Raw genomic sequence first — 13,743 nt, forward strand, 5'->3', positions numbered from 1 at the left:
ATGAAATGTTTTTAAGAGGTTAGCTTGGTGTAAGTCATTGTTACGTTGGTGCTATGTAGCCACACAATACCAGATGGCTGCGTCGTCAGCTTGGCTCAGAGGTGGAGCCACTGCACCAGACGCAAGTCATAGAGAGGACAGAGTGCAAAAAAAGACACAGCAGTCCTTAACTGAGAAGAAGATTGACATTCATAAGATATAAAAAAAAACTCCATAGATGAAAATAACAGATACAAGAACGCTAAAGGGTAGAAAAAGAGAAGTAATCCAATGAGTAGAACACAGAAAAACTCAACTTTGGGAGTTAAAGAAAACTGCTTCTTAAATTTTAGGATTTTGGCGGTAATTTTCAGTCTTCATAGGAACAGGCCTGTGAGAATAAACGATAGTTGATCACTGCTAGGCCTCAGTGAAGATCAAGTACCTGAATAAGAATGAGAGCAGTGTAGCTGAAGGTCCCTGAGGGTTTCTGGGTAATATAATTCGGCTCTGTAAGGTGCCCAGAGATTGGCATCTTTTCCTACAGGCAGCCAGTGTACGATCAAAGATAGTTCTTCAACTGTGATCAGTGTTCCATTGGGTTACCGTAAGAGGACAGAAATGGTCCTACCAACAGCTCTGAGGTTAAAAACTGCTTGAGGAAAAGATCAAAGGAAAATCAAAAAGAGCTTTACACATTGTTTCTTACACGTCCACACAGATTCACACTCATACACACTTTTTGATAATTTACACAAGGAAAAAAGGAAAATGATTGCAAAAGAGCTTTAGCCAAAAACCACTACGAAAGCTGTTGCAGTGACAAACACCTTAGGTGCTTCTTTTGGGGAAAGGGATTTTTTTCTTAGGGGCAATATTTAATATTTAAAAACATCAGAATTTGTCCTGTGGACAAAATCCCCCCAAAAATTATAAACTTGGATTAACCAGCCTCTTCAAACAAAAGGACTGATAAATGGGTATGTACATCAGCATGCAAAAATATCGAGGGTCAACGTTCACGAAACCGTCTGTCGCGCTCAGAAAAGCTTGAGGAAGATGCGTTTTCTTACGACTTCACTGTCTGTTGTGTTCCTCAGCCCCCCAATCCATGTCCTTCATTTAAAACAGTCTTTACTCTTCGAGACATAAAAACACAAACAGTTCCTTTGCAGTGCCTTCAATATACAGATCCATCTTGCCTGTGAAAAAGACAGGTAAGGGTTGATGGGTAAAGCAGTTCTATATACACAACTGTCTTGAAGACATCCCTACCCCCCACAAACATTTCCGACCCCCCAAAGTGTGACTCTCACTTTAGAGTCATCTTCATAAATATACTGTCCTTACAGTGTTCGCTTCAGAAAAAAACCCCTCCCCACCCACCCCTTCCTCTTCTCACAGAATCCGACTTGAAAAGACTACAACTACATTAAATCCTAGTTCCGTTACTCCTTCTGTTATCAAAAAACTCAAGTCCGTGCCCCCTTTGCCCTATGCTACATCATGAGGAAAAAAACAAGCAAGAACGGAGTAAGAATATGGAACACCAAAAGCAACAGAGTGAGAGTGATTTTACCTTACATACTGCACTTGACTTCTGTACTGTTTCCCTGAATCATTAATGGAAAAGGCTCATCCTCTTCCTTTTCAAGATAAAAGTATATGACATTAGAGATTTGTATATACATATGCATTTGTGTTTGTGTCTGTGTTGGCCTTGTATAGGTATATCTATGTGCACATATAGAGTATTTCTTATTCTTAAATATGTATAGTTAAATTAGAGGTTAGTTGTTTGCGGTTTTTTTACATTCAGTTTTTAACAATGATAAAGAGTAGATAAGTAGTTAAAGAGGTATGAAAAAGGAACACCGCAGGAAATGTGTGGCTTCCAGTGTTCCACGTGTTGTCCTTCATCCTTTCAGCAAACCCACTTTTAAAAATGAACAGCCCATCTTTTTGCACTGGTTCTGACAGTTTATTCTATGGCGCTCTGTTCGATGAATCAGCATATCGTGTCAACTCAACGTATGATACCACCTTCTTTGAGTCTTTGACTAAAGAACACCAAGTGGGCTGCGAAAGGTTCTAGGCCAAGAGTGATCAGTCAAAAGACAGAACACATATGAGGATGTGAAACCAAACGTGTGTAAAGAGTTATGGAACCTCCACTGGGCACTACACTCTAAATGGCAAAAAATGCAGAAGGAAAAACAAATACAAAGGACGATAGATGAAAGTGCCCAGGAGATGAGTCTTCATGGACAGGATCTGACTATAATGTGGAGGTTATCAAGGTTACATGGATATCTTTTCTGAGGTATTCTGTGTTGTAAGGTTTTTTTTTCATCTTCTTTATATTTTTGCCACCAAGAAACACCAAGATGGAAAACATTATGAAAGACTGACGGAAAGAACAAACACTCAGCGTTACTTTCCTAAAAGCAGATTAAGGTCAAAGCACTCTGTTTCCCTTAATTTGCACTTCCAGGAAGGCAACAGTCCAAGTCTTATTATTTAGATCTGTAGAGGATCCACAAGGTGGAAAGTAAAGTAAGCTCTGCATGAGCCTCCTCCAAAAAGAGTTATTAGTATTTACAATCCTTGCTGTTTATAAAGCACTGAAAAAGCATTTGGCTGAAAACAATGTACAGTTCAGTTAAAAATAACAAAAAGGCTTTTCTAAGATCCTTTTAAGTGATGATGTTCTGGCTTTCAAGTGTCAACTTCAGCCAGATGAATCCAAGGTGTTCCTCAAAAAAGTTTGAGTAGTTTCTCTTTTAGAAGAGGGAATAATCTGCATGACACTTCATCTTCTATACTCACAAGCCTGCTTTCTGAGGCCTGAACTCCCATATCCGCTCACCAAGTATAGGTCAGTCTGACCTGACTATCAATCATTGCTCATTAGCCAGTGTTGCTCCTCGACTATAACAACTCCAGCTCTTGTGGTTAACTGCATGTAGTGTAGACTTCACAACTGATAGGTAACAGAGAAAGGTACTTGGTCTTCAAAAACACCTAAGTTCAAAAGCTCAAATGTCAAAACCTGAAAGACTGCAAAAAGAAGCTACAAGAGGATCACAGCAATGAGATAGAAATTATGACAAAACACAAATCCAGTCATTAGCCTTTTTTTTTTCTTGATATTTTCCACTTTTCTACACAGAAAATAAAAGTCAAGCCCGAGCCAGTTACCTCGAAACATCAAAACAAGAGATCGGAGACATCATACAACATTAACGGCCAAACCTTTGAAATATTGAATCTCTTGTGGAGCGGGTTCATGAAATTTTCATATATGTTTATGTTTTTTTCTAGAAACAGTTCTCAGTATTGCAGAGGATAATGACCACCCTGAAAAACCTGAAGCCCTGTATTAAGAAATTTAAATCTATAAGTTCCTCATCAGGGGAGAGCATGGCAAATCCTCTGTGAAAAGATAAAAGAAAAAAAGGGGAAAGTTGGAGGGAAGACCGTGTTCAGGTGCCTTTGGGTCAAGTATACAATCCCAAGAGATGGCAGGGAGGTCTAATGAGAGGTGAAAGACCTGGGGCTGCCGCAGAACACCCCATCTCTCCTGAGATAAACAAGGGCCTGTCAGCCCCACAGCGCTCACGCCCCAGTACCCATGGACGCTGTGAGGATGACAAATAGTTAGGGGGCGAAGGTGAAGGAAAGGGGTTTACGACTTTTCATCAAAGAAAGTGACAATAAAATCCAACAGTGTTTACAGATGTGTGGAAGATGATTTGTGGCCCCACCTGGCCACTTCAAGCAGTGCATCAGCAATCACGATGCATCTCCAGAAACTTCACACTTTTGAGTGACAGAACAATCAAGATCTGACACATTTCTGAGAGCGAAGCACAAAACGGGAAACCAAAATGGTCGGCAGACAATCAATGTGTTCTCTCCACTTCATTAAACTTCCATTAGAACCATTCAGAACTTATAAGGCCCAATGATGCTTTAGTTTTCCCACCAACTTTTTGAAACTGTCAAGTCCTTGTGGCAGAATGAGGTAGCAGAAGCAGCAGAGAGAATCTCAGAAACAAGCAAAGAAAAGGATAAACACTTCTTCCCAGATGCCCTTGCATGTATACAAAAGGGAGCAAAACAAAGAGTGAAACATCAGCTAGAAGTAAAAAGAAGGGAAATAATATGAGAAGAGAATAAGAGACATTTTGTGGTAGATATTTGTTTGCCAGTGTTGGACAAAGACATTTGAAAATTGCCTGCTTTTGAACATAATTCTTTTGAAAATGCTCACAACAAAGCCTGAGGAACTGACACTCAAAGCGGCATCTGGAGTCTACGAGTGGTTTTTTTTTTGCAATGAGATGCAATCAGCTAAATTTTCTGGTTTTGAACCAAAATCTATATTATTGTGTGCATAAGCAGGAGAACAAGCAGTGTTAGCTGAGCTAGATCTGGCTTCAGAGCATCAGAGACCAGCTGGTCCATGGAGGTGGCTTTAAAGGGCCAGACAAAACACCACATGGGAACAATGCTGCAAGATTGTCATGGCAACACACAAGGGCACCTGATGAAATGCACTCGATCGCAGGGCCTTTTGACAAGATTTACTTTACAGAGCTCATGCTTTTATTTTCTGAAAATGTATTTTCAACCTTCAACATCAGGTCTGAAATTATGTCGCTAATAATCCCTTTTTCTTTCTCTAAGTGGAGTTTCAGATCAACCACAGTACGTTTAAATCATAAAAGCTATGTGCCGAGGTAGTGTTCGTTTGCAAGGTGAATTTCAGCATCATTCCATTAAAAGCCTGTTGTTTAACTGTGCAGTGGGGATGGGGATGCTGACCTTCAGCAGTCTTTATTCTTCTGTGCTTCACTTAGATTTAATCCTCGCTCTCCCATCCACCTCCTCAGATGGCAATGTCTGACTGACAATCTGTCTTTCTATCATCTGCAAAATGTTTTCTGACGAGGCGGAGGGTGTGACGTACGCCAACAACATGGTCTCATCAGAGGCAAGAGCAAACAATGTGAGAAAATGTCTGCCTGTGATTCTTTTTTCCCAGTGAAACATAATCACGGGGGGCTGGGAATTTAAGCCGACAAATTTGACCTGAATCTCACATGACATTTTGTATGTTGTTCTTGAAGTAGCCGCTCTGTGATTACACTCGGGCGGTTATATGCGATTAAGAAACCAACCCTATTAGATTTGAGAACATGATTAGAGTCTTCAAAGGCACTCTTGATTCCACTGATTGAAGAATAACAAATATATAATCAATTATTCTTGGTGGCAAGTCAGATTGAATGTGAGTAAACAGGTTAAGCATGGTTCTTGTTGTAGATTTAAGAGCCCTAATCATAGCTTGAAAATCAAAAGCTATGAAAAATGTCTCAACAGGGCTGTAATTACGTGTGGTGATTTCCCAATACAAGCATGCCATGTTTACGTTGTCTAGATAAGCTAATCTTTCACTTACAGCAAGTTGAGACTGACCAGTGCTCTGGATGGAGTGTCAGCTATGTACAGAGCAAGGATTAAGTTAAAGCCCCAGCCAAATTTCTCTTCAGGGTAATTATAACCGAAGGCAGTTTCAGTGCCTGTTGTGTCAGCAGATCAGCATTGTTCCAGAGGTGTGTCTGGCCTTTAAGACCAGTATTCAACTTTGCTTTCCAAGCCAGACTGCTACTAAGCCACTGAGCTTGACATGTCTTCTCAGATACCTTGACATTTACAACTCCGGGCATCACACTCCATAACAGAGGAGATGTACATTTTAACAGATCTGTTAGCGTCTCTTTGACAAATGTCTGAAAGATATTTAAAAAATAATAATAAGACAGCATGGCAAGACTTACAACACACAAGTACAATTGTAACATGTTAAAAGAGAAATCCATCCAAAACACACCAGGTTGTTTCTCAGACATGGATTTAGCATCCTGACTATAGAAACAGCAAATCTGTGTTCCTTCATCATTTCTTTCTTTAGCTAGTAGTTTTGTTTTGTTTTTAAAATCCAATTTATGATAGACCAGGCAACTAGAGAGGAAGATGAAAAAAAAACAACCGCTGGAATGCTAAGAACATCACAGAACAACTGAGGGGAGGATTTGTCCTTTAACAAAACAATTGTTAGGCCGATATAAAAAAAGAGGAAGAAAAACAGTCTTTGTTGAAAGCAAGAAACAAGACAAAGTGATTTTCACAGAGGCATTGCCTGCAGAGTCCCGGTGTGCCAGATCAAAATCAGCCAGCGGGGCTGATGTTCTGCAGGCTGTGGACAAAACACACCCACCTGCTTCTAAAAGAGAAGCTACAGACTCCCAGCTTCATAATTATACATATAACCCGCCCACACAAAGTGTGGCTACCTGATGAGGAGAGAGCGAGAGAGAGAGAGTTTGTTGCTGTAGGTGCGTCATGTCTCTATTTATGTGTACGTGTGCGTTCTGCTCTTCCACGGCTGTATGTGCTAGAGATAATACAGCTTTGTATTCATATGAACTTGGCTTCTGGCTTTTTAAGAATTTATCTTTTCCTTTATAAGAAAACAAAGAAAGGGAAAGAAGGTGTCATCAGAATAACAACAGTACGAACAACGACAACAACAAGAAACGACAATTATTCAAAAACTGCTTCCGTCGGTTACATTTAAAAACTGCAAACGAGCTGTACTAAAAATCCTGATTCTTCCTTGTGTGTTTGTGTGTGTAGGTGTGTGTGTGTGTGTCTGTGTTTCTAGTGTACAATCAGCTGCTTTGAAGTGGTCAGACCTGAGGTAAAAATGACAACCAGATACGCAGCGTGAGACACAGAAAGAAACAGAAGAAGCCTCTGCGCAGAGAGGAGCATGGCAATCATATACATTGTTGGGTCTTTCTTGCCTGGTAGCCCATAGCATCACACCATCATGAAAGTAAATGGCACATCATGTGGCGCCTACTCAGTGAGGTTACAGTAGTTGCTGTTAGACATTTTTTTTCATAATTTTTACAACGTTTTTTGACAGTCTGTCACTCAGAAGAAATAAAAAATAAATAAGATACCAACCTAAAAAGCAAACGAGAAATAGATTGGTTTACCTGAAGATGCAAAAAACAGTAAAATAAATACATATATATCATAAGTATATAAATTTTTCAATTTCATCATATAAAGGTACATTTTTCTGTGTGTGGGGTGTTTTTTGGAATGCAGTGTAAAAGATTTTGGATAGGATATTTTTCTTTTACAAGACAGCAGATAAAGAAAGGTTAACTTGTCCACCTGTCCCCCAATCTCCCCTCTAGGTCTCTGATTCCTCTAAGTTTGAGAAATAAACAAGGCAGGAAAAAAACAACAAAAAAAAATCCCCCCGTCAGGTTTCAACCTGGAGTTTTGTTGCACCTTAAAACACACAATTGCACAGTGAACAAAAAAGACCTTGTTCTCAGACCAGGGTGTGACTGACCTGACTGATCGCCTCCAGGGTGAAACCAGACGAGTGAATCCAAAAATGTTTTGACTTTTAGAGAAAGAAATGAGAGGTTGGTAGCCCTCCCACACCAACCTCTTTCAGTGCTAAGTACAGGAATAGCTGTATACTCCCTGCAGGTCTTTCTTTTTCTCAATCTGTTGCTCATATATACTTCTATAAGGTTTTGTTGTTGCGCAAAAATACCTGAAAAGAGGTAGGGTTGCAAATATTGGTCAGTCAGACACTTGAAGCGTCTCCCTCCGCCCTTCACAAAAGGGAGGTTTAACAAAGAAAAATATGAACAGATAATAAAAGATACAGCGGAGCACACTATATTTCCCAGAGTATCAGTTATCCCTTCGCCAGGCTCCCAGGTAAGGTCTACATAAAAGTACGAGGCACGGAAAGGAGTCATTATTCTGAGATTGAGGTATAGCACTTGGTCCCGGCTGACCAAGTTGACATATAGTTTATATTCTGTATATATAAGTACATCTAGTACAGGTAGTTAAGTCTGTGCCATTTTCCGACTGACAAATATTGCTGCCCATCCCGTTGGCTCGATCCTGAGACATTTACAGTACTGAAGGCTACTGTCGCACGCCCGCGTCAGAAAACGGCTATTTTCAATGCAAGCAGCGTAAAGTCAAAACTGAAAGCTAAAGAATAAGAACAACAGTCTGTCATAAAGAAACTGACAATGCCCTCTTTTGGAGGATCACTGTAATGGTTATGTAAGTTTGAGATATTCATGTCAGTTCACTACATTCATGATGTGAGTATCTGTTAATATATATGTATATAAATAGATAGATAGAGAATAGATATACTGTTCTCTAAAGTATATAATATAGTATGAGGTTTCTTTAAAACAGCAGTGAGACTCAGTTGCAAGAAGGAGGACTTTTTTGGACAGGGGGAACCGTTAACCACATGACTATAAACAATCAAAAAACCCAAGAAATATCAAATGAAATGAAATAAATATACCTTAAATGGCATGCACCTCAGTAGATAAGATCAAGCTGAAAATGGGAATCTTTTATAATGTTACATTAGTGGTTTTTAAAAGCAATGGCAAGTTTAAACAATTGACAAATGTACAATAAGAGTCAAGAATTTCTTGAAGGGTAAGAAATTACGTCTAGATTAGTATAAATTTAGACAGAGAATTTGGCCCCAAAGAATCACCCCTCTTAGGGGAATTCAATCTTAAGTGCTGTTGGAGTTCATACAAACCTTTGCATTAAGTGCCTATTATTCTATTTCTACACCAAATCTAAATTGTTCGAATCACAAATTCATGCTTTACATTGAACAGGCAGAGGGCCAGGACTTTGTTGAGTTCTTTTTTAGGGGGGGGGCACACAGTTACATTTTTCAAACTTTATTCATTGCTGGCTAACTAAGTAGCTATCATGCCATTTATCAAAAGCATGGTTACAAGAAGTGCTTTGCCATTAATACTATGATCCTGTTTTAACTATCAGATCAGTGCATTGTCCTTCGCTGGGTCCAACTTGAGGTGCACCACATCCTTTTAGACACTTCAAATGCTCAGCATTGTCAAAGTGTTGGACGCATTTCATGCATGATGAGCCTCAGAGATACTGATGATCCAGAGGTCTTTCCTAAAGCTTCTTTTTTTAATTGGACATGCTTATCTGCTTAAGAAGCTACAAAGCTTAAGGGGATAATCAATAACCAAATATGGAAAAATTAAGATTGTATGCCACAGGTAGTACATTGTTCTAATTATAATTAGATCATGATTCATCCATAACTTTGTATTAGTTTGAAAATCTCAGGCTCAGGAGGAATTGTGTTAAATCCTCTCAACATAGAATAGCCTATTCAATGGCCTGACCCCCAAAATCAGCCAAAAAAGTGGTGCATGCCATTTTAAGAGAATAATCAAAGAAAAAAAATCAAATAAATACATTTACAATACAATTCAAAAGGAGTGGATATTCATAATTTCATTTGAACAGAAGTACAGTTCTCATCTTAGAAATCTCAAAGACTGGGTGAGCACCAGGCAGTATCAGGAGCGAGAAGCAACATTAACCACAGAGCAATAAAAGAAACAAAGACATGACAACCAATTTTTCCTGATGGAAAATACCAAAAGAGCAATTTCTTTTCTTTCCACATGTGTCCTCCCAGGGATTCTAGGTAAAACATGATGTTTGTTTTTCTATCCCTGGTACTTTGGCGATGGTAGGGGAAACAATGAGACAACGCTAAACTAAACTCTAGTTGTTCCAGCTGTCAATCTTTTTTCTATTCTGGTAATCAAGGGGGAGGGGGATATGGGACTGAGATGCAGCTTTCCGAAAGTCTTCACACTAAAGCTTTTTTTCTTCCATCTCTCTGCCCTGCTCCATTACCCCCCCAGAGAAAAGCTACACTACATGCATAACCTCAAACAGCCTTCTTTCTCTCGTTTTTTTCTCACATTTTTGAAAGTGCTATTTTAGAAGTTTAGCGCCACAAGCTCTAGCTCCTAACCCAACATCAGCATTTTCTGTTCTCTTTCATGATTCATCAACAGGTCTGTCTGCGATGGTGCTGCTATATTTGCTCACATGACTGCTCTTGCAGACATAGCATTAGGGAGGGTCATGTCTTGTCGTCCTGTCTGTCTATAGGTCCAACAGAAAATTACCATATTTGAAACCCACATCATCTGTCTCAGTTACCCTGAGTTTAAAATGGGGAGAAAGAAGTCATCCAGAATCACAGATTGGCTTTAACGTCATCAGTCACAATAATTTATAATATATTAAATCTGCCTTTCCCTCACCTTAATCAACTACCCCTTCCCACTGCATATTGCCCACCCACCATCCCAAAATGAACACCCGTTTATAAATGCACATTGTTGTAATAAACTGCCTTTAAAACTGTGGAGTTTGAGGGAAAAGACTTTCTTTAAAAATTCATTAGTGAAGCCGCTTCTGCTTAGTTTGATTAGAAAAGAAGAAAAAAAAAACATCAGAAATATGTTGCTGTAAGCTAAGACTAGCTAAAACGTTTTAGCTAAGGCTAGCTAAAGCTTTGTATAGTAGCTTGATGATCAACTGGATAGCAGCTGAGTTTCACAATCTGATCCTAGAAAGCCTCCATCCAATAAGATCTCCATGAGGGGATGAGTTCACTTCAGTCGCCATTTGTTGTGGAACCGAAGGCGGCTCCAGCATTCCAGGATCAGCAGTGAGCGACTGATGTAGGTCCATGAGGTAGCATTTCGCTATACAGCTGATCCACAATCAGATTTCCCCTTAACTTCTCCCTTGGAAAAAAGAGGGTTTTGGAGCTCTGCGGGACGTGATTATGGATCAACGTATGCAGGCGATGTGCATCCTCTGACCCATTGCGAGGATGCGACTGGGCTTCAGAGACAGACCATAATAAGTGCATGATGCAAGGGCAACAATGCCGAGGTAACCTGGTCTGTAAGCGCCAGACCCAGAGTGTAGTGCAAAAGAAAGCAAAATAAATCAAATTAAAAGATTGAGGAGAAGTTGTTGATTATAGAAGTCAGTAGTGTCCACGAAACTCACAAACATGCATCCCTGAATGACTTTTGTGTGTCTTTTCTCATTCAAAAAGGACAGGTTAATGTTGTTTCGTCCGCACAGAGATAAGCAGAACATTTTAAGGAGGGAAAAAAGGTTTGCAGTTAATGCGTCATGGCTACCTGGCAATAAGAGTATGGGTTTTGATTCACAACCCTGGTAAGAAATATCAATAGTATGATTAAGCCTTACAATTGGAGTCAAATGTAATAGACAATTCACTTACCAATTTTCAGCTAGTACTCCATAGGAGAAGGGAGAAGTAAAGGGACAAATTTGTCATTTTTTTCAAGGAATTAATCTTAAACCTCCCCTCATTTTCCCCGAATTGGAATGGTCCAAAGCACATACTGCATTTATAAGCAGCAATGGTTCAGTGTATCGAGTTCACAAAAGATGGGGATTGTATTTGGGCAGGGGATTATCAGCATGCTAATGGAAATTTAATCAATTGTCATTTACTTATGTCTGTAGCTGTTTTTGTTAAGCCCCTGGACACAAAGGCTAAACAAATGCTTATACATTGTTGCTAGAGCAACGCTTGTTAAAAATCATCCTTTTTTGTTATCTCCAGTTTGTTTTAAGATTCCTCCTTATATTATCCCTGCATTTGTGCTCACCCAGATACTGCAAAGGAAATTGGCACAAATAAAGCCACATCCGTTTTTCAAATTACTTTAGTCATTAGACTGAGGTTTTTCATGTGTAAGTCGTTTAGTCGATTGGGTTGAAATTGTCATCAATTTCTTCTTTTACATTGTCCTTGAGCTCAGCAGCTGCCAGTGGCTGGCTGTCGTCTTGTGGGGTTGCGGTGAGTGTGTTCTCTGACTCAGCAGGATAATCCTGGGCTCCTGCTTCCATTTTCATCATCAGCTTGAGCTTCTTCTTTGGGGGGTTCTTCAGGGTTCCCATGCGCTCCTTGACCTTATATTCCAGGGTGCTGTGTGGGATCCCATACATGTTCTGAGCCTTGGACACACTCATCTTTCCACCCATCACAACTGCTATGGCCTCCTCCAGGATCTCGCTGTTGTACTGGCGATAGCGGCCCCTTTTCTTCCTTGGTTGCTTGGAGTTTGGGTCGCCTTCAACATCAGAGGTGGAATATGCTGGCCCAGAACCAGAGTGGTCCAAATCAGTGCTCCAGTAGTCAGCCCCATCCAACAGGCTTCCAAGGCTACCTCCCCGGCGGTTTTGCTTGGGCAGGATGGCTCTCAGCTTCCGGCTCAGGGTGTTCTCCCCATGGCAACCACCCCCAACCCCAATGGCACCATAGCCATACAACTCGGAGGCATGGGAGTCCCAGGAGAGATCCATGCCTCGAACTTGGGGGATCTTTAGGTCAACAGGAGGTGAGTGACCCTGGTCTCTCTTCCCGTCATTGTGGTGGTGATGGGCCTTGGAGACCTGATTGTGAAGATGATGATGGAGGGAACTCTTGTAAGAGAAGGCTCCGTGGTGGTGATTCTCCAGGAATGTCGGCAGGTCTTTGAGGTCACTGAGTGCCCCGCTTAGAGCTCCACTGGCCTGCTTCAGTTTCAACAGACTTTCAAGGTGGGCCTTGCTTCCCCAGAAAGAGGAAGAACCCTTCTGGCCAAGCAAGGACTGGGACTGCACATGATTGAGCAAGCCAGCAGACTCTAGATTAGCCAATGAAAGAGCAGCAGGCTGGCTCAGTAGGCAGTGCTTCTGGCTAAGGAGCTCTTCCTTGATACGCAGGGAGCGGGCCAATGGGGGCTTGAAGGAGTTAGAGTTGGTGTAGTTCGCCCTCCGTCCATCCTGAAAGCTTCTCTGCAGCACACCATCCTCCTCATCCACCTCTGGTAGTGTATGTTCCACTTTGAGAGAACGTCTGGATGGAAAAAAAGGGCAAAATTAGGACCAGTGTCACAGATCTCAAATTGATTCTTTGGAATAGGGTGTGATGCAAACTACAGTTTGTTACTTATGATAATAGTCCCAAATGTGTTGCTGAAAATGTAACTTGTTTCATAGGGTCCATCTGACATATTATGGAAAAAGCAACAAAATTATTATTACCTAAAATGGGTTGCATTACATGAATTAATGCATTTGAAAGTGAATTAGTAGAATATATAGAAACTAGGGTAATTTTTGAAAAGACCTGTTGCTAGTTCATTCTTTTTAAATACAGTTAAAAAAATGATCTGGTGTTTAAACAGGGGTGGTAGTAATGTCATTGCTAAACAAATAAAAACAATCTGCAAAAAATACCCTTAGGTAAATGTAATACTAGAGTATTGTGTGACTTGATTAAAACAATGTTTTCTCATGAATTCACAAAAAAAAATATAGATGCTCTTATAGATCTGCTAAGTAAACCCTGAAAAACTTGGAAATGTCATCTGTATCCAAAATTCCTTTCATGCTATTGAAACTGTTGCAGACTTGGACATGGACAAACTTGTCTTCAACCTTATCCATTGTTAAGTATTTGACATTGTGACGATGCAAGGTATAGTAGGCATACAGATTATACAAATTAAAGCAAAGTAATGTAGGAGGTGTAGCAGCTGTGTCTGTTAAATAATAGAGTAATACGTTGGAGGAGAAGCCTTAAAGGACAAACATATTTCATTGGAGTGTTACCACACAAAACGTTTGGTTGAAAGATTTAAGATTTAGGAATAAAACAAAACCATCCACTGCATATGTATGCAATATGTGAAATTTGAGGCATTTCAGAATACACTCTAAACAACTATTTAGTGAACA

At 40.2% G+C, this 13,743-nt stretch overlaps 1 protein-coding gene across 1 annotated transcript in view; it reads right to left on the reverse strand.

Moving 5' to 3' along the window:
* Positions 1–2,280: 2,280 nt before the first annotated feature.
* The window catches only part of lcor (ligand dependent nuclear receptor corepressor), an 82,207-nt gene continuing 70,744 nt past the window's right edge, over positions 2,281–13,743 (reverse strand). The window contains exon 7 of the mRNA XM_061049338.1: positions 2,281–12,859. Coding sequence (XP_060905321.1) covers positions 11,722–12,859 — 1,138 coding nt within the window. The 3' untranslated portion in view covers positions 2,281–11,721. The remainder of the gene's footprint in view (positions 12,860–13,743) is intronic.

The sequence above is a fragment of the Labrus mixtus genome, chromosome 2 (assembly GCF_963584025.1).
Source record: "Labrus mixtus chromosome 2, fLabMix1.1, whole genome shotgun sequence".
Lineage (NCBI taxonomy): Eukaryota > Metazoa > Chordata > Actinopteri > Labriformes > Labridae > Labrus > Labrus mixtus.